The 26740-nt window shown below is 39.2% G+C and overlaps 1 protein-coding gene across 8 annotated transcripts in view; it reads left to right on the top strand.

Annotated features, from left to right (window-relative positions):
- The window catches only part of LOC126355958 (DNA repair and recombination protein RAD54B-like), a 385308-nt gene that overhangs the window by 234389 nt on the left and 124179 nt on the right, over nt 1–26740 (top strand). For 7 of the 8 annotated variants that reach the window (XM_050006553.1, XM_050006550.1, XM_050006555.1 and 4 more), the window contains one exon: nt 20166–20325. In XM_050006553.1, coding sequence (XP_049862510.1) covers nt 20166–20325 — 160 coding nt within the window. The remainder of the gene's footprint in view (nt 1–20165; nt 20326–26740) is intronic. The other variant, XM_050006557.1, reaches the window with a different exon arrangement.

The raw sequence follows: 26740 nt of genomic DNA, 5'->3' as shown, positions 1-26740 counted from the left end.
ATGTCTTGGCTCAAACTCATCTAGGTGTTGAACAGCAGGTGTCACATAATGTGCCCTGAATTAGACACTTGTGACCCTTTGGTTAAATTGTCTGGCAGTGGCAAGTTTGTCGAAATACAGTGTTAGCATAACATGTAGTAACAGTAATAATAATGTCAGGAACTAAATTAACGACCCATAAATGATGTAGGCCACACAGTTGCGATTTGGTTAGCATAATGTTTATTGAGAAAGAAAAGTAATATCGAAAGTGGTCTTATTTAGAGTTACTGTTACGCTCGAGTGCATATCCATCTGACACAGTTTGATTATTCACAATCTCATCGGGAAATACAAGTTATCTACGCAAAAAGTTAGAGTTCACACCAGGCGCGTGGCTGCTCACCGCTCAGACACTAAGCCACGCGATACCACACAGTGTGAAATTTTCTAAGTCGTTTCACCTCTTAGCTGCCTAAAGACCAACTGTCCACTTTCGTGTCTGTATCCGAACTGTACCCTTTGATGTCTGCAGCCAGACTGTCCGCTTTCACTTCTGCACCAGCACTCCCTCTGCCCGTCCCCAATATCCTTGCTCAACTGACTAGGGTAGTTCCTTTTCCTAAAGCCATCCATCTGATTGGCTACAGCTTATTCTACATCATTTTACATCTTAACATATTTAAATAATCAAAGCTTAAGCACTTTCACGATCTAAATAAAGAAACAGTAATATCCATTACATAATAAAAGTTAAATCCTTTTACGTAAAACCTATACAATTCCTTCTTAGCTTTGAATGCCATGGCCAGTAGCCTTGCACCAATGTGCTTATTGATAAATAAATAATGAACAAAAGTAACTATTATGCTCTAAACTTTACAACAAATATTCTATTACCTAATGATTCAGTAAGGTGTCGTGCTGTCATCGTTCAATGTGCTTTGTGTGGAGGAAATGATGCTCTGATGCTTAACTGTAAATACTAATGATTAAATGTACTATATCTTTTAAACAAATAAAGTTACAGAGTTGATATTTACAGTGTTTGTCATTTTAATGATGAACTTCTATATGAAATGTCGATTGTTAAGATTGACCAAAGTGTTCAGATTTGATCATTCAGATGTTTGTTACAAAACTCGTTAATTTCACTTTAACAGTAAATCCTAAACTATTATAGATATGATCAATATTCAAGTTTTATTGGGATCACCATGAAAATTTATGGAGTGTGGTAGATTAAAATTACTGTATCTTGATTCCCTAAAATATTACAGAATTAAATAGTTTTCATGAATGTTTCCCTTTATGGCTGATCTTAGGTCCGCCATATTTAACACTGCTACATCTCCTTGGCCACAAATGGCTTCTGTTGGGTTTCCCTATGACGTAGGTTCTTGTCTGCCTCACTCGTATACTACACCGCTTAGGTCTCAATAGATAATAGACGCTTGTCAGTTTCCCCATCTCATGGTGCATCAGCGCCCTTTGTGGCCCGTGGTCCAAAATGACAGGGTTCATTTCACAATTCCTGTAGTCTGACTCTATAAGGGCGCAGTGAACTCATAAATTTCAACTCAGCCAGCCGCTCACAACAGTGGCGAACCAATGCTTAAAACAATAAAACACAGCAGACTTAAAAGTCAAATCCTCTTGATAACGTCCGAATTTGCTCGACCTCACTTGACTGCCTCCACTAATAGTGCACTCCTCCAGTAACGAAGTCAGCACATGTATTCTGTTAATTCCACAACACTCAATTCTAGAAATACCACTCACAGGATAGTGTAATAGCCAGCAGGTGTAGTCCGTGATCTCCTCAACAGCAACAATCAAGCAGAAACAAAATGTAGTTTCTAAATCCGTTATATGAATTGCTCAGGGTGCACACTAAACCATATGCAAAAGTACACAATGTTGGCCTTCCAGTTCATACCGTAGGAAGCCTTGTCTGGATGACCACCATCCAACCTCCGAGCCAGAACACTCAAAGCACAAGTACCAGATGGTATACCACATCACTTTGCTGCAACCAATGGCATGATCAAAAAGGTGCCACTTTATATCTACTCAAATAATCTCACATCTTGCTGGCACCAGCCATAAAAAATCACACAATTGCCGAATGTGACCAATACTACCAGCAAGCTTCACACCATTGAACACTGAGAGAGGAAAAACCCCATTCTTCTCTGCCATAGGTCTCAGGCTGTGACAACAGGTGCGTGATGGCACCACTTTCATCAAGAGCATTGTGTGCTGTAAATGTGCCACTTAGTACAAATGAATTGAATTCATGTTGTCAGAGGTACGCCAGATAGATTTCTTGCAACTTAAATAGTACCCAAGTTTAGCAACATTCAATCCAGTAAATGTTTAATAATAGGCACTAATGCCTCTGATTGCGGCTGTGATGAGTGCAGTCCACTGACGCAAAACAGTCCATTGTATTTATATATCAAACAGTAATTTAGCACAACAGATTTACTTAAAAATAGAGAAAGATGTGTTGGTGTCAAGAAGTTTCACTTATGTCTCTATGGTGCTAAACTTTACCTAATAACTAATTGCAAGCCCCTATTTCACTATCCCGCTCGTGCTTGAAACTTCATGATAACACAGTGCAACAGCTGCAATAGTGGCTGTTGTTCCTTAGTAATTATATCTATGATATCCATTGCAAGCCCCACCATGCAGCACTCACACACAGGTGCAGTTTCTCACTTGCCATGTGGCCCAGATGTGGAGTTTTATGGGTATGAAGTGCTGTGTTTTGCCTTGCATGCTAATCAGTGACACAGCCTCTTTGAATTCCCAATTATGGTGAAAAATAGCAACAGAAACAGGATGTGATCTACTACTCCACAAGGTGTTAGTCTGTAATACAACAGAGTTGGCTCGACCTCCTATCTAAGAGCGCAGGCATGGTACAGCACATACATTTTTAGTTACAATGTCAGCTTAATGCAGCTGATACTGTCTTATTGTTGTTTGTTTTTTCTGTCCGTGTCCAGTGCAAAAGTGTAAACTGTAAACAGAGCAATAGTCGTCATAAGCTGTCCACTGAATGTAAAATAGTAGTGCAACTAAGGAGTCCAGAAACTAAGCAAGGTGGTTTTAGATGTGATGATAAGATGATCTCAGAACAGCACAATTCCCGATTCAGAATACACAGGGTCATTGAAGTCACAGTGGTATAAGATAGTCTGAGTACTTCATACAGGATGGCACAATAAAAGAATGGATGACTTGCTGCCATAGCTCCGTGTGGGAGGCAGGACACGTGTAACACACCAGTTCTGTCCATTGCAGTAACTGGTAGCAGTTGTCATAGCGAGATGTGTTTTGCTGCCGATACTCTGTATGTTGGGATACTATACCTCATTCCCCTGAAATCGGCATATATGACCAATAATAGCCAGGTTTGTGATGTTGCCACCGTGGAATAGTGGAAGGGGGTGGCTGAGCTCCCCACTGAAGGATTGAACAATGCCAGCTCATGTGGCCCGTCCAACTCAGATCCAGGACTTGAAGAGTCTTGGATGATGAGAGCGACTCCAAGTCCATGGGCTCATAAGTAGTGTCCCACTTGGTTGCTCACTTAGGATTGGTGTAAACCTAACGGACATTGGTTTTGGAATCCAGTAGTAGGGGAAGGATTAGAAGAAAGGTTTATGGGGAAATAAGGGCTTGGTAGTAGGAATGAGAAAGGAGAAAGGCTAATTGAGTTCTGCAATAAATTTCAGCTAGTAATAGTGAATACTCTGTTCAAGAATCACAAAAGGAAGAGGTATATTTGTAAAAGGCTGAGAGGTAAAGGAAGATTTCATTTAGATTGAATCATGTTCAGTCAGAGGTTGGAAAATCAGATACGAGGGTCGTTTTAAAAGTTCTTGGGAACACCATGAAAGGTCAGCACTAGTGCAACTAGTTGTTCACATGACATTCGTTGGACTGTTGCCTGTAAACACATGCCACATCAGTGCTTTTGGAGGAGAGCTGTGGCGGTGACACAGCTCTGCTGTTGCTCCCGCATAATGGAAAAGATGGAAAAAAATAGAGATTCAGGCAGGGATTAAGTACTTTGTAAAGAAAGGTATGAAAGCAAAGGACATTCATGCCGATTTCCAGAATACACTTGTAGACTCTGCTCCTTCATATTCAACTGTTACAAAGTGGACAATTTGGTCAGGAGAACTTAGGTGAAGATGTGCGCAATGGTCGGCCAAGATGTGTCACTACTCCAGGAGTCATTGCAAAAGTGCACAAAATGGTCATGGAGGATCACTGATTGAAAGTGCGTGAAATTGCCCGTGCTTGCCAGATGTCATCTGAATAGGTATATCACATTTTAAATGAAGAATTAGAAATGAAAAGATTATTTGCAAGATGGGTTCCATGACTCTTGACGCTGGATCAAAAATGCTTGAGAATGGACATATCGGAACAAAGTTTGGCCCATTTTAGGAGAAACAAACAAGAATTTTTATGCCGATTTGTGACCATAGATGAAACTTTGGTATACTACTGTACCCCAGTGACAAAACAATAGTCAAAGCAGTGGAAACATGCTGCTTCTCCACCACCAAAGAAAGCAAAGACAATTCCTATGGCAGGAAAGGTCATGGCATCAGTGTTCTGGGATGTAAAGGGGATTCTGTTTGTGGATTATCTCCCCATTGGGCAAACAATTACTGGAGAATACTATGCTTACCTTCTGGACAAATTGCAACAAAAGATACATGATAAAAGGCCAGATTTAGCAAGGTAGAAAGTCGTCTTCCATAAAGACAATGCGTGCCCGCACACATGACATCGCCTTGGCAAAATTGCACGAACTAAGATATGAATTGTTTCCATACCCACCTTATTCACCTGATATGGTTCAAACAAAGAATTGGTCTCTATTTTGCAGGCCTCGAGGAAACTCATTTTTGAGATGGGATCAAGGCACTGGAACATTGTTGGACCAAGTGCATTAATTTACAAGGAGACTACATTGCAAAATTAAAAAGAAATTCAGTGATGTAAATACTTTTTTCTATTCTGTTTCGAGAACTTTTCAAACCACCCTCATATTGAATTGTAAGGTATACCCACGAGAAAATATGGATGCAGATCATAATTTACTAATGATGAAGAGTATGCTAAAGTTTAAGAGAAGAAACAACTTGCAAAGTTGTGAGATATGGAAATACTAAGGAATGAAGATATGTGCTTGAAGTTCTCTGGGATTGTAGATACTGCAATAGTTATTAGATCAGAAGAGAGTTCATTTAACTAGGAATGGACATTTCTAAAAAGGGCAATCACAGAAACTGGAAAGAAAACCATAGGTACAAGGAAGATAACTGGGAAGAAATCATGGGTAACAGAAGAAATACTTCAGCTGACTGACAAAAAAAAGTAAGTACAACAGGAATATAAAGATACAAGTCATTTAGAACTGAAATAAACAGAAAATGTGTGGAAGCTAAGGCAAAATAGCTGCCTGAAAAAAGTGTTAAAATTGAAAAAGAAATGACTTTCAGAAGAACTGAGTCAGCTTATAGGGAAATCAGAACAACCTTTGGTGAAATTAAAGCAGGGGAAGTAGCATTAAGAGTGCAATGGGAGTTTCACTGTTAAATACAGAGGAGAGAGCAGATAGGTGGAAAGAGTACATGGAAGGCCTCTATGAGGGGAAAAACTTGTCTGATGACGTGATCGAAGAAGAAACAGGAGCAGATCGGAAAGAGATAGGGAATCCAGTATTACTGTCAGGATTTGAGAGAGTTTTGGAGGTCTCAAGGTCACACAAGGCAGAAGGCATAAATAATTCCATTGTAATTTCTAAAACTGTTGGAAGAGGTAGCAACAAAACTACTAACACTTTGGTGTGTTGAATGTATGAGACCGGCAATATACCATCAGACTTTTGGTTAAACATCATGCACAGAAAGGGCCAACAATCAGCTTAACAGTTCATGCATGTGGGTTGATGACAAGAATAATACACAGAATAATGGGGAAAAAAATAGAGGAACTGTTGGATGATGATCAGTTTGGCTTTAGGAAAAGTGAAGGCACCAGAGAGCCCCTTTGATGTTGCAGTTGATAATGGAAGCAAGACTGAAGAAAAATAAAGACTTGCTCACAGAATCTGTTGACCTGGAAAAAGCATGTAATTGTGTAAAATGGTGCTAGATGTTTGAAATTTTGCGAAAAGTAGATGTAAGCAGCAGGGAGAGACAGGTACATACAAGAGCCAAGAGGGAACAGTAAGAGTGGGGGACTAAGAATGAAGTGCTTGGATTAAAAGGGTGTAAGGCAGGGATGCAGTCTTTTGCCCCTACTCTTCAATCTATACATTGAAAAAGCAGTGACAGAAATAAAAGAAAGGTTCAAGAGTAGGTTTAGAATTCAACGTGAAATGATATCAGTCATAACATTCACTGTGTCATTGTTATCCTCAGTAAAAGTGAAGAAGAATTACAGGATCTGTGGAATGAAATGAACAGTCTAACGAGTACACAATATAAATTGAAAGTAAATTGAAGAAAGATGAAAGTAATGAGAGGAAGCAGAAATAAGAACAACGAGAAACATAACATCAAACATGGTAATTATTAAGTAGATGCAGTCAAGGAATTCTGCTATCTAGACAGCAAAATAAACCATGATGGATAGAGCAAGGAGGACATAAAAAGCAGACTACCACAGCAAAAAGGTCATTCCTGGACAAGAGAAGTTACTAGTATCAAGTGTAGGCCTTAATCTGAGGAAGAAATTTCTGAGAATGTACATCTGGAGCACAGTTTTGTATGGTAGTGACACATGGATTACTGGAAAACTAGAACAGAAGTGTATCGAAGCATTTGAGACAAGATGCTTTAGAAAAATATTGAAAATTAGGGAGGAAATGGCGAAATTCTCCACAGAATCGGTGAAGAATGGAATATATGGAAAATACTGACAAGAGGAAGGGACAGGATGACAGGAAACCTTTTAAGACTTCAGGGAAAACTTGCATGGCACCAGGGGGAATGGTAGAGAGTAAAAACTTTAGGGGGAGACAAAGATTTGAATTCAATCTGCAAATAATTAAGGATGTAGGTTGCAAGTGCTACTCTGAGTTGAAAAGGTTGGCTCAGAAGAGGAATTTATGGTGGGCCACATCAAACCCGTCAGTAAACTGATAGTAAAAAATAAAAACCAGGGTAGTAGGTTGTGCCAGGGATGAGTGGCACAAGGTTACAGCTAGCAGCGCAGCAAGCAGTTACCAGAGAGAATGAATGTGATTCTATTATGGATGTAGAACCACAAAATATCCGTCCTGATGACAGCAAAAGGAGGCCAAGACAAAGGGGTGTCACAGCAAGAGATCGTACTGGGTCTACAGAGGAGTGGACTGATATAGACTGTTTACCAAGTATAGACATTTTTAGTGGGAACCATGGTGTCACAGATTTATGTGAATTAGATGTCGACTCTTCATTTCTGGATTTCTTTTCACATTTCATGGACAGGGACCTTCTTGCTCATTTAAAAAACCAGACAACTCTTTATGCCAGACAGAAGCTAAGGCAACTGACAAGTGCAGGTCGGGTCACTCCTGCATGCAGGATGTTTTGTTAGACAGTGTCACTTTAGTGGAAGTAAAAAAATTCCTGGCTGTAATTTTCCACATGAGCATCAACCAAAAGCCCCTTATACAAGATCATTGGAGCCAAGATCCTTGTGTGTCTTGTAACTACTGCCCAAATCTGTTGACCAGAAACAGATTCCTACAGATTATGTCAAACTTCCATTTGAATGATAATTCATTGGAAATCAAGAGAGGTGGGTACGACCCATTACACAAAGTCCGCCCTGTAGTTGAAACCATCCATTTATGGTTTCAGCAGGTGTACCTTCCTGACCAAGACATAACGGTTGATGAAGGCATTTGTAAATACAGAGGCAGAATTTATTTCAAGCAGTATATGCCACAAAAACCTAGCAAATATGGCATGAAATTATACATGTTCTCAGAGTTTACCTCTGGTTATATTTGGAATTTCCAGATTTTCTGTGGACAAAGCAATGTTGTGGTTGACACTGTGAAAACTTTACTTGTCACCCTAGCAGGTAAGGGGCATACATGATTTAGTGATTGTTTTTATACAAACCCTATTCTTGCAAGAGAATTAGAAAATGAGAAGACAGGCCTTGTTGGAACTATTATGAAGAACAGGAGGGGAATGCCTCAGGCACTGAAATCACCTAACATACAAAGAGATGAGCAGATCTTCTGTAGGAATGGGAATGTTTTAGCAGTATGCTGGAAAGATAAAAGAAATTTATACGTGCTAAGCACTACACATCACTGCCTGTGTTGTGGAGTACAATAACAAAAAGATTGGGTTTGATCTATCTAATCAGAGGATGTCGAATGGAGCTTTTGAACACAGAACAGTGAAATGGTCGAGAAAACTTGCATAACTTGCATTTCTTTGTTTCCTTATGTGTTTGGTGAATGCATGCATTCTTCACAATAAGGTAAAAAGTAAGAAGATATCTTTGTCTAAATTTGTGAAGGTATTATGTGCAGAACTAACAATATGTGAAGACACTCCCAGACCACGATCTGCTGGGAGACACCTAAGTAGACTATCTACATTAAAGCATTTCCTGGCAAAAATACCACCTCCACCAGGTAAAGGAAGAATCCAGAGAATGTGCAAAGTATGCTCAGCAAAAGAAAAAATGGAAACAGGAAAGTCTACAAGAAGAGACACGACATACCAGTGCAGAGAGTGCAGAATCACAATGTGCCAAGAATCATGTTTCAGAATATATGACACAAAAAAAACAATGTACTTTGGAATCTTTTATGTAACTGTTTGCTGGTGGCGCTGTAGTATATGGGAAAGTATCTTTATATAGTGACTGTAGAATGTTGCAGGATGACTTACAAAAACTTCTGTTGGTGTGATGTGTGGCAGCTTGCTCTAAATGCAGGAAAATCTTTAATGAAGATGAGTAGGAAAAACAATTCTTTAATGTTTGAAAACCATGTTAGTGGTGTGCTGCTTGACATGTTTATTAAATACCTTGCAAAGCAATATGAAAGGAGATTAGTAGAGAAGGTGAGTGGTCAACTTTGGTTTATTGGAAGAGTTGTAGGAAAGAGTAGCTCACCTACAAAGGATACAGCATATAAAAAAATTTGTGAACTATTTTTGATTACTGCTCTAGTGTTTGAGTTCCCCAGTAAGTTGGATTTTAATAGAAGTCATTAAAACAATTCCCTGGAGGGAAGATAATGTTGTTTTCTTTAAACACTGTTGAGGAAATTTATTGGATCTGGTACTCCAATCTGACAATTTTGACAGCTCACCAGAAGGCATGGACATAGATGACAGCTGCTAGGCGGCGCCCCTGTAATCTGTGAGCACTACTGTTGCCACCACAGCACTACGCGCGGGCCAAACCCATTGCACTGGCCTGTCAGCGCTCATGGAGATCCTATTAAGCTGGGGCTCAGACCACAGTTGTGTTCTGACAGTGATTGTGATCATTTAGCTGTTCACCATTGCTCTGGTGATAGTTGCTACATCTTGGTGTCCAATTTGGTTTTGCTCTCTTGTCCTGGTATTTTGCTGTGTGGACCGTGTTGTCTGTCATCCTGTTGTGTGTGTCTGTATTGTACCGATGATTCCCCATTGATGATGCTGGCCGATGTGCCCTGGTTTCGCTCGATGCTGCTTACTAGATAGAACAATGATTCTATTATTGCCAACAAACATTGCTCATAAGGGCCACAAAAACAACATTACAGAAATTAGGGATTGTATGGAGATGTATAGGCATTAGTTTTACCCCTGCACCATTTGCAAGTTAAATAGTAATGGAAATGACAAGCAGTGATACATGGTACCCTCCACCATACACCTTATGGTGCCCTTTATAGTATGTATTCAAGGGCATGCTGAAAAGTAATGTCTCTGAACTTCAAAAGCGTTTTACGTAAAGGAAATATTATTAACATCCTAAATCTCTGTTCTTCATTTCTACATTTTATTTGCTGCCCTCAGCCGCTAGAGGGCTCTGAAATGCAGTGTGTGATGTAACTGTGTTGGTGCATGAGAAACAGCGTGCTGCAGTTGAATTTCAAAATTGAAGAGTTTGCCCTGACATGGACTACCATCTCCTTCAGTAGGACAGTGCCAGAGTTAGTTAGTTACGTGTTCCATTGATCAATAGCAGGGAAAACCATTATGATGTGAAACGTGTCAAATGTGCACAGGAAACAAGTTTTCTTTTTTTCCCCCTTCATTATTGTGTTGTACCTAAATAATTCTATTGTCTATCCCATTCTCACAAAATGCATGTATTATATCTCCATTTTTATTTATTCATATTCAAGAATTCATCAATGGTATAGAAGTAATTGACAAGGAGGTACGATTTCAATTTGTTTTTGAAACTATTACTGCTGTCTGTCAGACATTTTATTTCATCTGGCAATTTATCAAAAAGTTTTATAGCAGCATATTTTACCCCTTTCTGTGCCAAACATAGGTTAAGTAAAGGATAGTGTAGGTCTTTCTTTTTTCTGGTATTGTAATCATGAATGTCGCTGTTGATTTTAAACTCATCCATGTTGTTGAGAAAAAGTTTCATTACTGAGTAAATGTACTGTGAAGCAGTTGTAAGAATTCCTAACCTTTTAAAGAGATGCCTACAAGATGTACGACTATGTACCCCACACATTATTCTAACTACTTTCTTTCGAGCAGTGTTGAGTTGCCTCAGAATATTATTCCATATGACATTAGAGAGTGGAAGTATGCAAAATATGTTAGCTTAATAATGTCTACATCCTCAAAATTGGCAATTATCCTGATTGCAAAAGTTGCTGAACCTAGTCGCTTTAGGAGATCCAAAATATGAGTTTTCCAATTAAGATTCTCATCTATATGTACATCCAAAAAAACTTAGTATGCTCTATCCTGGCTACTAACACATTTTGATGTGTTATGTTTATTGAAGCAATTATACTTTTTGCAGCAGAAAATTGGCTGTACCGCGTTTTTTTTTTTTTTCCTCCCAAAGCTCAGAGCAAGCCCATTTGCAGAAAACCAATTAATAACTTTTCCAAAGACCTTATTTGTACCATTTTCTATTGGACTTTCTTTTACTGGATTAATAATTTCGCTTGTATCATCAGCAAACAGTGTCAGTTCAGCATCTCATTCCACACAAGAAGGGTGGTCATTCACATATATCAAGAACAGGAGGGGACCCATTATCAAACCTTGTGGAACACCTAATGTAATTTCACCCCAGTTAGATGAAGTGGCAAACTCCTTTGAATCACTTGAAGCATATAAAGAGACTTTTTGCTTCCTGTTCTGTAGATATGACTTAGACCACTCAGATGCTGTTCCATTTGTACCATAGAATTGTAATTTCTCTATCATAATGCCATGGTTCACACAATCAAATGCTTTGGATAAGTCACAGAATATTCCTACTGGTGACATTTTACTATTTAAACACTCTGTTATGTGGACAGTGAAATTGTATATTGCTGTCTCAGTGGAACAGCATTTCTGAAATTCGAACTGTGATTTACTAAGTACCCATCACTGTTGAGATGGCTAACCACTCTTGAGTACATTACTTTCTCAAAGATTTTTGAAAATCTTGTAAACAAGGATACTGGCCAGTTATTATTGACATCTGTGGTTTCCCCCTTTTTGTAGAGAGGCCTGACAATGGCATATTTTAACCTGTCTGGAAAAATGTCCCGAGTCAGTGATTCATTACATATGTGACTCAAAACGTCAACTGTAATTGCTCCACATTGTTTTAATAACTTGTTAGAGATGTCATCTACTCCAGCAGAACATTTATTTTTCAAAGATTTAATAATTTTCCTTATTTCACAAGAGGTTGTTAGATGAAACTTAATCTGACTAAAATTTTTCAAAACTGACTCTTCCATGTACTGCCTGGCTTTTTCTTTTGAACCATTCTCACCAATTTTTTTCTCCTACAATTAAGAAGTGATTGTTAAATACATTAGCTACTTGTGTACTGTTGGTTAAGATGGTCTCATTCTCTTTAACAGCAATACTACCTACCCCAGTGGTTACTTTTCCTGTCTCCCTTCTAACAACATTCCATATTGATTTGATTTTATTGCTGGAGTTGTTAATTTCTTTTCTAACATACATATTTCTTGATTTCTTTACAACTTTTCTCAGTATGTTACAATAATTTTTATTGTGTAAAACTACTTCTGGATTTTTACTAGTTCTTGCTGTCTCATACAGTTTTCTTTTTCTTTCTGAAGACACTTTAATATCTGTAGTAATCCAAGGTTTCTTTGATAAGTTGTGGTGTTACATTTAGTAATTTTCTTTGAAAAACAATGTTCAAAAAGGGATATAAATTTATCAAGAAATATGCTACATGTATCATTAGCATTTGGCTCATTATATACAACTTTCCAGTTTACATTTCCTAAACTTTCTCTGAAGTGATCTATAGATACCGGGTTGAGCACCCTCACACTTTTACTTAATGGTTTCTGAAGTGCACACCCTGCTAGGTTTTGTAAGTTAATCAGTTGTGCATCATGGTCAGATAATCCACTTACCACAGGGAAAGCCTGTGTTTGTTCTACATCTTCTTGCTGTACAAATACGTTATCTATTAGTGTACTACTATCCTGAGCTATATGTGCAGGGAAATATCACTGATTCTAAGTTATATGTTGTTAACAACACTTCTAGTTCACTATTCCTATCAGAATTGCTTAGAAAGTTAACATTGAAATCACCACAGATTAATAACTTCTTCTTTTTGTCTGATAGACAGCATAATAGGGAGTCAACCTCTTTTATGAATAGCTCCCAGTCTCCTAATGGGGACCTGTACATTGTTGCTAATATCAATACTATATTATCTAGCTGAAGTTCACATGCACAAACCTCAATGTGCTGATCAACACAAAATGATAGCCATGGTCAAAGATGCATTTTGTAAGAAGAGGTGAATTTTATTTAACATTACGGATAAAGATTTGAGACTTGTTTTGAATGGAGTATTCTCCTGTATGGTGCTGAAACATGGACACAGAGAAAGGAAAATACAGCAAGGGTGGAGGGTTTTGAGATGTTGATATAATGGAGGCTGAAAAGAATAAATTGGATGGATGGAGTGAAAAGTGAGGAGGTACTGAGCAGAGTGGGAGAGGAAAGGCATTTACAGAATGTAATAAAAAGAAGGAAAAGAAGCAATTGGACGTACATTAAGAAAGTAATAGGGGCTTATGAAAAGAGTCTTAGAGCAGAATGTGGAAGGGAAGAGGAGACAAAGAAGGAAGAGTTTTTTGATCCTGGATGATGTGATGAATGAAAGCACATACAGCAAACATTAACCAGAAAGCAATTGATCCGGGGAAATAGACACACAACGGATCTGCCGCTATAGCAGAAAACAGATGATGATGATGATGACGATGATGATGATGATGATGAGGAGGAGGAGGAGGAGGAGGAGGAGGATTAGTAGAGTGATTTACCTTGCCTATGTTTATGATTTTGTTCAGATCACTTCCTGTGCACTGTCTTACACACACTTACAACTCTTGCCTATGTTTATGATTTTGTTCAGGTCACTTCCTGTGAACTGTCTTGCACACACTTACAACTCTCACTATGCCCTGAACTTTGCTTCTGGTTAAGCATTTACATTGTGAACACCACTGTCATTGACCACAAGAATTGCGTGTTTCCTTTCATCAGTCTTTGCGTCACTGCTTGTGCGAGTGATCATAAACTGTAACGGGAAGGTGAGCCAAAGGTTGCGTTTCATTGGCAGGACACTTAGCAGATGCAACAAGTCCACTAAAGAGACAGCTTACACTACACTCGTTCGTCCTCTGTTAGAATATTGCTGCGCGGTGTGGGATCCTTACCAGGTGGGATTGACGGAGGACATCGAAAGGGTGCAAAAAAGGGCAGCTCGTTTTGTATTATCGCGTTATAGGGGAGAGAGTGTGGCAGATATGGTAAGCGAGTTGGGATGGAAGTCATTACAGCATAGACGTTTTTCGTCGCGGCGAGACCTTCTTACGAAATTTCAGTCACCAACTTTCTCTTCCGAATGCGAAAATATTTTGTTGAGCTCAACCTACATAGGTAGGAATGATCATCAAAATAAAATAAGAGAAATCAGAGCCCGAACAGAAAGGTTTAGGTGTTCGTTTTTCCCGCTCGCTGTTCGGGAGTGGAATAGTAGAGAGATAGTATGATTGTGGTTCGATGAACCCTCTGCCAAGCACTTAAATGTGAATTGCAGAGTAGTCATGTAGATGTAGATGTAATTGGAGACATAAAAAAATCTACTCACGAAGTGGCAGCAGGAGAATACACATATAAAGATACTCAAATTTGCAAGTTTTCAGATCCAGTAAATCCTTCTTCTGGCAGAAGGGTTGCAGGGAAGCTTTACTTCTCATACCATCCAGTAAGTCTCACCTGACTGGGGATTCTGGCTGACTTTTGCAAACTCATCCATTTCCTGAGCCTCATGAGTCCTTTTCCTTCATTCCTCTTCCTTCCCCTTCAACCCGTCTGCCAGCTTAAGGAGCCACTTTCCCCAAAAGCTTGCTGATTTAAACAGCTTTATATTTGTATTTTCCTGTTGCTGCCAGGTCAGTAGATTTTTTTATCCATCCAGTTACATTTTTTTTTCTTAAGTTGATTATTTTCATTGATTTTAAACTGTGTTGTACCCAAGTAGTAGTAGGGGAACAAAGGACAATTCACATCTATGTAGCTCAGAGAAGCTAGTGTTGGGAGGATGGATCCAAATGATATGAGTTGTGAAGCTGCTATTGAAATTTAATAGGTTCGGCTCAGCACCGTATTGTGCCACTGATTGGTCAGCTCTACCCTTGACCGCAATCAGGCAGTGGCCATGCATTTGGGTGAACAGCTGATTGGTAGTCATGCTCACGTGAAGTGCTATGCAGAAAATGCAGCAGGCCTGGTATACAATAAACTAGTTTCAGAAGTGGTCCTGTCTCTGATCGGTAGGATAAACCTATGATAAAACTGTAGCAGGATGCACTGATTGGTCAAATGTTGTACCTGAGCCTTCCACTGGGGCGTGATTTACATAGCAAGCGGTTCCATAGAGCCAGCACTGTGCGTAAAGTGGTTGTAATAGATCTTTTAAGGGAAAAGGAAAAATTCTATACGTAGTAAATATACCGAGTAGCTGCAAAGAATTAATTTATGTATGTGTGATAGGCGTAAGAGATAATATGTCGGATAATTTTTATTTCTAAAACAAAAGACAAAAACTTTCAGTTATTATTCTTCTGTTCTCTCTGTTGGAATTTGGAGAAGTATGCTGTACAATTATTTGGTTGATAAAGTAGCTCATCAAAAGTATGGTGTTTTATTTAAAATGACAGTACACCGAACCTAATAGATTCTGTCATAATCAATTTGCATTAGTATTTCACAGCAGTCAGTGCAAAGATAATTGACAAGAGGTAATGGCTGTTAACTAACATTTTATTAGCGGTCTAGTATTATAATGTGTGTCCTTTCAGACCAGCAACCTGTATCTTTTAAATATCGAAGTCTGGAGACTGTTAATTAGAAAATAACATTTTAATTGTTTTGATTAAGAGAGACATTATTCCTTCAAGGCATTTCAAAAATCACTAAAAAGAATGTCACCATAAAAGTCAAGCAAAGTTAAATTAATATTAAAACTGAAATTCTATTTGAGAGACTGCAACTCAGTAATATGACTATTTATCTCATTTCACGAATAAGCCAACCTGTACTGTCTGGTCCAGTGCACCCTTGGAGGCAACATTGTAGTCAGACTATGAAGTGGTCACATTGTTTGGTACAGTACTCAATAACCGCTGTGTATGATACTTTTTCTACCCACAGCTTCCTCACATACATCACTGTTGTAGCAGCCTGGTCGTTATCGACTCAAATGTTGTAGTGTGCCAAATCCTTTTTCTGGCGACCAATCTGTCCCATTCAAAGGCACTCACAAGCTGATATTGTGCCATTTGATGTCAATAATGAATACTGATACTTGTTTTCATGTTGCTGCTTCATTTCATTTCATTTGCTAGCTCTCCGTTGATTGTTCTTTGTGGTATACTGATATTCAAGCTGACATAAAAGATGGTGCTAAGGGTCTACATGCATACCATCTATGCACAACATTAATCACAATTTTTCGTGCTTTGTTCTATGCATTCTCTGACTTTGTATTCATTTGGGCGATTCCATCTGGGAGTTGCTTCCATCACAAACCGTAGTGTGTGTGTTTTTAATTTTTTATCTTACACTGTTCTGTGTGGGAATATCTTTATCATTCTCTTCCTTAAGTCCCACTTTATGCTACTGTTTACCATATTTTTCACAAACTTTTGATTTTTAATTTTCAAGCTACAATGTTGCATTGCAATACACCTCATGCCTCTCCCGTATTATGCAGCTTTTTCCCCAGTTAGACTAAAGTGCTTTAGCCTGGCATTAATTTTGCTCTCCATTAACTTCTTTCCCACTTGTAATTAAACACATACTTTGTAAGAACTTGTTGCAGATATTAAACTCAATATAAGATTTTTAGTAAGTATGAGATTCCAAAATCAGATACTGGATTGTGAGGCATGCCCAGGAGCAGAAACAGACTGGGATAAAAATTTTGTAATGATGAAAGTAGACAATCATATGGAAAAATCATTGTGAAAATAATTGGGTTACTAAAACACTCAGGAATGATGACACATGTTGTAAGATCACTAAGGATGCAGATACTGCAATAAGGAATATCACAATAGGCAGTCCAGTTGAAGAGGAGTGGACATCTCTAGAAAGGGTTGTTATGGATGTTGGACAGTTAGATGTAGGTACAAGGAAGGTAATCCAGCAGAAATCTTGGTATTACAGATGAAATACTTCAGTTCATCGACAAAAGGAGGTGATATAAAAATTTTCAGGGAGGGACAGGAATACTGCAATATAAATCACTTAGGAATGAAATAAATAGGAAGTGCAGGGCAGCCAAGACCAAATGGCTGCAAGAAAAACCTACATCTACATCTCTACTTTGCAAACCACTGTGAAGTGCATGGCAGAGGATACATCCCATTGTACCAGTTATTAGGTTTTCCCCCCGTTCCATTCATGTATGGAGCATAGGAAGAATGACTGACTGAATGCCTCTGTGTGTGCAGTAATTATACTTATCTTATCCTCACAATTCCTATGTGAGCAGTACATAGGGAGTTGTAGTGTATCCCTAGAATCATTTTTTAAAGCCTGTTCTTGAAACTTTGTTAAAGACTTTCTTGGGATAGTTTATGCCTGTCTTCAAGAGTCTTCCAATTGTGTTCATTCGGTACTCTTTGACACAGTCCCACAGGTCAAACAAACCTATGACCATTCACGCTGCCCCAAAGAGAAGAAGTCAACAATAAATGATCGTCAGGAGGACTAACTCAGAATATAAAAAAAGTCAAAACAACCTTGGGTGAAATTAAAAGCAAAGGTGGTAACATGAAGAATGCAATGGGAATTCCAATGTTAAATGCAGAAAAAACAGTGGATAGGTGGAAAGAGTACATTGAAGGCTTCTATGAGAGGGAGGACTTGTCTGATAATGTGATAGAGCAACTATGTGAAGTTGATAAGGAAGACATAGGGTATCCAGTAGTGGAGTCACAATTTAAAAGAGCTCAGGAAGACTTGAGATCACGTAAAGTAGAAGGGACACATAACATTCTAATGGAACATCTAAAATCATTGGAGAAAATGGTAATCAAATGGCTATGCAAGGTGGTGTGTAGAATCTATGAGACTGGCGACATACCATCAGACTGTGAAAACAACTGCATTATGAGCATAACATTTTTTGCATCCAAGTTGCTGGCAAGGATAATATACAGATGAATGGAAAAGAACATCGAGTATCTATTACATAATGATCAGTCTGGCCTTAGGAAAGGTAAAGGCTCCTGAGAGACATTTCTGACTTTGCACTTGATAATCAAAGCAAGATTGAAGAAAAGTAAAGATGTCTTCTTAGGATTTGTCGATCTAGAAAAAACATTTACAGTGTGAAATGGTGAAAAATGTTTGAAATTCTGAGAAAAATAGGAATAAGCTACAATGAAAGATGTGTTATATACAATATGTACAAGAACCAAGAGAGAACTATAAAGTCAAAAGACCAAGAAATACGTGCCCGGATTGAAAGAGGTGTAAGACAGGGATACAGCCTTTTTCCCCAACTATTTAATCTATAAATCAAGGAAGCAATGATGGAAATAAAGGAAGGTTCAAGAATAGGATTAAAATTCAGGTGAAAGGATATCAGTGATGACTTGCTGATGACATTTCTATCCTCAATGAAGGTGAAGAAGAATTACAGGATTCGTCAAATGGAATGGACAGTTTAATGTATACAGATGTGGATTGAAAGTAAACCAGAAAAAGACAATAAAGGTAATGAGAAGCAGCAGAAATAATAATAGCTAGAAACTTAACGTCAGAATTGGTGGTAACCAGTTAGGTGAAGTTAAGGAATTCTGCTAACTTGGAAGCAAATTACCCATCATGGGTAAAGCAAGGAGGACATAAAAAGCAAGCTAGTACAGTCAAATAGGTCATTTGTGTCCAACGGAAGTGTATGGTGTCAAATATAGGTCTTAATTTGAGGAAGAAATTTCTGAGAATATATGTTAGGAGCACAACATTGTATGATAGTGAATCACGGACAGTGGGAAAACTGAAAGAGATGGGAATCAAGGCATTTAAGGTGTGATGCTACTGAAGGATGTTGAAAATTAAGTGGAGTGATAAGATAATGACTGAGGAGGTTCTCCACAGAATCGGTGAAGAAAGGAATGTGTGGAAAATGGTGATCAGAAGAAGGGGCAGGAGATAGAAGATGTGTTAAGGCATCAGGTATTAATCTCCATGGTCCGAGAGGAAACTGTAGAGGGTAAAAACTGTAGGGTAAGGCAGAAATTGGAATACATCCAACAAATAATTGGTGACATAGGGGTGCAACTGCTACTCCGAACTGAAGAATGACGTACAGGATAGGAATTCGTGGTGGGCTACATCAAACTAATCAGAAGATTAATGATGCAAAGAAAGATTAATGATGCAAAGAAAGATTAATGATGCAAAGAAAGATTAATGATGCAAAGAAAAAGTAGTTTGTTAATTAGCTTCATATTCTATGGGTCATTTACACAATAAATCATAATGATGTCTAATAAGACATCTGACATTCTTTGCAAATTAATGTGTAAATATGACTATAAGCTGAACATTTCTAGTTGTTGTTTCTTTCTTCTTCTTTTTAGTTCGTGTGCCCATGTGAGTTAGTATTTCCTGCCCAAGACCTTTTACACATTACAATAATAGAAATTCTTCTATAGAACAGGAGTTTTCAAGAGAAACTTTTTCAGTTTGTTTTCAGATTTCATTTTTCTGTCTGTCAGACATTTTATATCTCTGAGTGTGTTATCAACAATTTTAATTGTGGTATTGCGCACTCCTTTTCTGCTTAAGACAACCTTGATATGTAGTAATGAATGTCATTTTCCTTCTGGTATTGTAATTATGTACAATATTGTTCCTTTTGAACTGCAGTCAATCATTTACAACAAACCACACTAGAGAATAAATATTCTCTAAAGCTGAAGTCAGAATGCCCAACTCCTTAAACAGATGTCTTGTTAGCAAGAAGATTGTGGGCATTACCAAGAACATTATTCCATAGAACATAATTGAATGAAAATATGCAAAACTGTCAATGTGACTGTTAAAGAGCTCCAGTTTAAGTATGTTAGCAAGTTATTTAATTTATATACTATAACATTTTGGTTGCCACCAAATGGTGGGTACTGCTTTTCAGAAAAAAAGATACTGAGTAAACAAATGTGTCATATGCTTGTCCATGATTCTGAAAAGCTTTAGGATAGCCTTCAGTGAGTAATAATAACTTGAGCCACCATAAGTATTATTGTGAATATCTAGCACATATGTATCTTAGCTGATAAGTAAAAAGGTATAGTGTAGAATTTAAGACATAATTCTAAATTTGTTTCCTCAAAATTTTTTGTTTCTAATAATAATTCCATTCTTTAGTTATCTTCCTTTTAAGTGCTCGTGCTGGTGGAATTGGTCTCAATCTTACGGGCGCGTCACGTCTTATTCTCTTCGATTCGGACTGGAATCCAGCCACGGACCTACAGGCAATGTCACGAATTTGGAGAGACGGTCAATCAAAACCTGTGTTTATTTATAGGTGAGTGTGAATTTGTGTGTTATATGTAACATCATGGTTCTATTTTACTAGTGCTCTCTCTCTCTCTCTCTCTCTCTCTCTCTCTCTCTCTCTCTCTCTCTCTCTCACACACACACACACACACACACACACACACACATATTTAGAAAGGTTTGGAAAACCTCAAAAGTTTGATCTGGCTGAAAGGTAATAGATGCTTCAAAATGTAAAAAGAGATGGAAAGGTAAAATACGAGTAACTAAATAAATGTCACGGATTGGGAAGACCGTAGCAAAAACAAGTGGAACAAGAAATAGGGATAGGGACGGTGGCTGAAAATGCAGCCACAAAAGAATCTTTCATCTGTTGAGAACAACCCCTTCCCTGGGGGCCCACATCTCGTTTGTGAGTGCATGCCTGACCACCACAGTGCCCCAGCCCTTACAGAACTGCTTCCCTTTCCATAGTGCAGGTCTATCTGTCTGTCTAACATTCTTTTTCCCTCTCTATCCATGCATTGGATGGTGTTGGTGCCGACTGTGCTTGGATATAGTTTGCATTATGGACACTTGTTTTTTTTTACTGTCTGGCCTTCTACAGCTTTTCATTATTAATTATATGGACCCCTTATTGGATTTGACTTGATACTTCTCTAAATTTTATAGAAGTGCTTATTGTGCAGAGAAGGTCAACCATTGTGGTATATATTCCACATTTGTGTCTTTCTATCTTTGCACCATTCTTTCTTGGTACAGAGCCCAAAACCTTCCATGGTAGCCATTCCATTGTGTATGTGTGTGTGTGTGTGTGGAGGGGGGGGGGGGGAATAGGGGAAGGTCATAGGTCATCAAGTACCTGCACGGTGGTAGCTTCGTGGCGATGCAGGGATTGCACTGTTGGTGCATGAGCTGGAAACTCTCCAATGCAAGCCAAGGAGTATGCCCATCATGACTGGGGCATGGGGATTCCAGGCAATGGTTTACTGGCCGTGTAACTTTTTGCTGTGGCCGGGCGGTACCTGTGGGGTGAGCCCCTGTTTGAAGTGGTTGGTTCTAGGGCGGAAGATTTACACATGAAGGGAATTAGACTTCCTTCTGCCGGTGGGTGTGTGACCACAGCAGTCTCTTCTGAAGCTAAGACCTATTACAATGCAGAGAGGTATGGCCCCAAAATGTACCCTTGCCTGGCTACGCCATGGGAGGAACATAGGGTTCAGAGGCAAGGTGAGAAATTCTCCCCCAAATATTAGGTTTGTTCTAGGAAGGCCAAGGATTCCTTTTTTTGACTACAAAGCCATTGTTCTTCCTTGGACAGGTTTGAGGAAGTGGCAGCAATTTGAAAAACGAAAAGTGGCTCCATTCCACACAAAATGGCCTCCCCCACTCGGTCATGAGTGCTGCTCACCTGAGACAAGTTGAATGATATTCCTGTCACTGTAATCTCCCATAAAAGAGTGAATATGGCACAAAGTATCATTTTCCACTGACAACTCCTTTTACGGACTGATGACAAGTTGTTTGCTAATTTGAGGTGAAGAGGTGTGCTCTTTGTCTGTCTTGTCCAGTGGGGACTAAAATACTTTATACTCAAGTCTTCTTCTTGGCCTTTGAAGGTGATTTGTTGTCTGAAGGTCATGTTGGTGAATCGCTGTGGTTTCAAACCTTATTTTCCTCCTCCCATCTGTTGCTAAGATGAAAGCAATTTGGACACGTTTTCACATTGCAGTGTCAGCTCTGTCTCTAGGGATTGTGGCCATCGGTTGCACAAGAATGCTCCTTGTGGCCATTGTTTCATTTGTGCCAATTGAGGCGAGGACACTCCCTCCGTATATCAGAAGATCCAGGAATACAAGATCCTTGATCACCTCATATATGAACAGGCATATCCTCCGCATGTGATAATGACATATTCTACTGCTACAGTGATGTCTACTTTAGTGACTATACCATCACCCCTCTGTCATGTGTAGTTCTCAGGGCCAGCTGACTGTACCCAATCCCCTGGTGGTTGAGGGTCCTCCTCCTACTTTTTCTCACATTTCCCCTTTGGGAGTGTTGACCCCCTATGCTCCTGGGACATCAGTTCCCAACCCCAGCCAGAGAACAACACCCCCTCGAGCACCCCTGATGAGAAAGGCTTCTCTTGGGATGCTTCCTTCACAGGACTCTGCTAACCTGCAACTGGATGCCAGCTTGTGGCTAAAGAAGCCACTTGTTCCAGGTTATAGGACTTCACATTCTTCCTCTGTTCCAAAAGTGTAAATTGTCTAAGTACAAGAAGTAGTCTTGGGGGGAGTTTGCGCATACATTCTGAAGCCTGTCTACAGGAAACACCTTTCACTCAACACACCTTTGGAGACTGTGACTGTTCATGTGAAGACATTTCAGGGAATTCACCATCTGTAATATGTATGTATCCCTCCTGACAGTGAAGAGTCCCATAACGCATTGTCTTCAGTGTTTTCTCAATTTCACCCACCCTTCCTCATACTGGATGATTTCAATGGCTGCAACCCTTTATGGGGTGCAACTATGACCAGTGGCCATAGTAAAGCTGTCAAAAACTTTCTCGCAGAGGCTGATCTTTGCTTCTTAAATACTAGTGTTCCTGCACACTTCATTGTGGTGTATGGGTCTTTTCCAGCCATTGACCTTTCTGTTTGCAGCCCAAATCTTTTCCCTTCCATCCTTTGGAGAGTACATAATAATCTGTGGAACAGTGATCATTTTCCTATCCTTTTGTCCGTCCATCAGTGTTTCTTCCCTGGTTGTCCACACAGATGGGCTCTCTCCAAAGCTGACTGGGATGCTTTCACCACTGCCACTACCCTTCACACCCTGCCACGTGGAGGTATCAATGCAGTTGTCCAAAGCACAACAGCAGCTATTCTATCGGTAGCAGACTCAGTGATCCCCTCTTCCTTGGGAGCCCCCCTCCTGTCAGAGGACAGGACTCTCGAAATTGCTGTGGCCGTAAGAGATCCCAGGTGGGCCGTCCAGCACCGTAAGTGACATCCGTCAATGGTGCAACTTATTGCCTTTAAACAGCTGCATGCCCAGGTCCACCACATCATAAAATGACAGAAACGAGGCTACTTTGAGTCATACTTTGCTCCCATTCATTACTGTGAAACACACCTCTTCTGTTGAACAACTGCTCATAGCTTGTAAGGTATGCATTTTAGAGCCCATGTTTACTGGACAGTTTTTATTGCTTTGGTTCATAGCTCTTTAAGGTATTCATTTTAGAGCCTACATTTACTACACCCCTTGTTTTGAATGATCATTTTTGTCATATCCCTGATTATTGACCATTCCTCCTGAGAGACCATGTATTTTAATGTTTTTTCTCATTTACTTTGGTTTGCAGAAGAGCTTCTGCAAAGTCTGTAAGGTAGGAGATGAGCTACTGGCAGAATTGAAGCTGTGAGGTTGTGAGTTGTGCTTGGGCAGCTCAGATGATAGAGAACTTGCATGCGAAAGGCAAAGGTCCCAAGTTCGAGTCTCGGTCCAGCACACAGTTTTAATCTGCCAGGAAGTTTAATATCAGTGCACACTCCAGTGCAGAGTGAAAATCTCATTCTGGACCTCTATGATAAATTAAAAATAATGTAAGAAAACATTCATGGTTAATTCCCTCACTTTTGCAATTTTCTCTGATATTAGTAATCACAAAAAAGGGACAAATGCCTGATTGTCCTCGGCAATAAATTTTTGTTTACATAATTTTGTTATATCACACCTGTAAGTATCCTAAGTGACCCTTTTATGCCCAGTAATATTGCACAGTGTTATTGACATTCTCTATAAACTGATGAAAATATTGACAATTATATTGGACAATAATACTGTGTTTTGAAGTGTTGGACAATTAAGATCTACATCTACATCAGTACTCCACAAGCCACAATATGGTGCATGGCAGAGGGTACTCTGTACCACTACTTGTCATTCCCTTTCCTGTTCCACCCACAGATAGAGCAAGGGAAAAGTGACTGTCTATGTGCCTCTATATGAGCTCTAAATTCTCATTTCTTATCTTCATGGTCCTTACACTCAATGTATGTATGGAATTGTTTTCTCTAAATGTTCTCAATAGTGGTTCTAAAAAAAAAGTCGCCTTCCCTCCAGGGATTCCCATTTGAGTTCCCAAAGGATCTCCGTAACATTTATATGTTGTTAGAACCCACAGTCCGCCCATGAATTGCTTCGATGTCTTACTTCAATCTGACTTGACACAGATGCCAAACACTCGAGCAATACTCAATTATTGGTTGTACCAGCGTCCTATATGTGGTCACCTGTACAGGTGAACTACTCTTTCTTAAATTTCTTCAAATAAACCGAAGTTGACCATTCGCCTCCCATACCACAGTTGTCACATGCTCATTCCACCTCATATTGCTCAGTAACATTACACACAAATATTTATATGACTTGATTGTGTCAAGGAGGACACTAGTAATACTTTATTCAACTATTACAGGTTTTATCTTCCTTACTCATCTGCATTAACTTAACTTTTCCACATTTAGGGCTAGCTGCCATTCATCACACCAACTGGAAATTTTGTCTAAGTCATCTTGTATCTTCCTTCAATCACTCAACTTCAACACCTAACCGCACACCACGGCATCGCCAGCAAACAAACAATTACAGGTTGCTGTCCAACCTGTCTGCCAAATCATTTATGTATATAGAGAACAACAGCGGTCCTATCATATTTCCCTGGGGCACTTCTGACAATACCTCTGTCTCTGATGAATACTCACCAACGAGGATAGCATACTGGGTTCTATTATTTAATAAGAAGTCTTCAAGTCACTCACATATCTGTGAACTTATTCCATACGCTCATACCTTCATTAACACCCTGCAATGGGTCACTGTGACAAATGCTTTCCGGAAATCTAGAAATATGGTTTCTTCCTGTTGACTTTCATCCAAAGTTCTCAATATATCGTAAGAAAGGGGCAAGCTGAATTTTGCATGAGTGATGCTTTGTAAAACAATGCTGATTTGGGATGTAAACTTCTCAGTCACATGAAAGTTTATTATATTCAAACTGAGAATATGTTCAAGGATTCTTCAGCAAATAGACATTAGGGATATTGGTCTTTAACTTTGTGGGTCTGTTCTTTTACCCTTTTTATACACAGGAGTCGCCTGCGCTTTTTTCCAGTCACTTGGGACTTTGTACTGGGTGAGAGATGGAAGCTAGGTAAGGGGCAAATGCCGTAGAATAATCTTCGTAAAATCGAACTGGGATTCGATCCAGACCTGGTGATTTATCTGCTTTCAAGTCTTTCAGTTGTTTCTCTATGGCAGGTATACTTATTACTATGTCGTCCATATGGGAGTCTGATGGTCAAATGATGATATGTTTGTATGATTCTGTAGTGTAAACGATGTATAGAAACATGAAATTTAAAACTTCGGCTTTTATTTTGCTGTCTTCAACTGCCACACCAGACTGGTCTACAAGAGACTAAATGGAAGCTTTAGATCCACTTAGTGATTTGACATATGGCCAGAATTTTCTATGGTTCTCTGCCAGATCTTTTGCTAAGGTGTGACGGTGATAGTTGTTAAATGCTTCACACACAGATCTTTTCACAGACACATGAATCTCTACTAACCTTTGCTTGTCATCATTTGTGCATTCCCATTTGAAATGAGAGTGCAACAGCCTCTGTATCCTCAACATCTGCTGAATTTTGTCATTAAACTGTGGTGGACTTTTCATCCTTTATCCACTTATGAGGCACATAACTCCCCAGACCTTGATTTACAGTCTGCTCAAACTTTGGCCATAATTCCTTAACACCCATCTTATTGGAACTAAATGATGCCAGTTCACTGTCTAAGTGAGATACTAATGACTGCTTATCTTATGTATCTGGGGGGGGGGGGGGGGGGGGGGAACAAAGAAACTCTCGTAGTCTTCTTGACTGATTCATTGATTTTTGTAATCATGGTTGCTATAATAACATTATGATTGGTAATCTCTGTTTCTATGCTGACATTGTCGATAAGGTCTGGCCTGTTTGTAGCTACAAGGTCTAAAATATTTCCATTGTGTGTGGACTGGTGACCTAGATGCTCAAGACAATTTCCAGAAAATATGTTCACAAGTATTTTGCATGACTGTTTGTCTATACCCCCTGTAGTGAATCCATAGACATCCCATTCTGTACTTAGGAGGTTAAAGTCACCTCCAACTAGTACTGTATCATCTGGGTATTTATGCACTATTGACCTTTGACTTTCTTTGAATGACTCTAGAAGTGTCACTGCAGAATTGGGTGGCCGGTGAAAACATCCAACAATTTACTTGATTTCACCTACACATGTCACACGCGACCAGTTGACATTACTGTCACATTCAACTTTGACCTCAATAGAGACAATATTTTTGTCATTTGCTGCTGTGATAA

This window comes from Schistocerca gregaria, chromosome 3 (assembly GCF_023897955.1).
Source record: "Schistocerca gregaria isolate iqSchGreg1 chromosome 3, iqSchGreg1.2, whole genome shotgun sequence".
In the NCBI taxonomy this organism is placed as follows: domain Eukaryota; kingdom Metazoa; phylum Arthropoda; class Insecta; order Orthoptera; family Acrididae; genus Schistocerca; species Schistocerca gregaria.
This window is presented reverse-complemented; position numbering and strand designations above follow the sequence as displayed.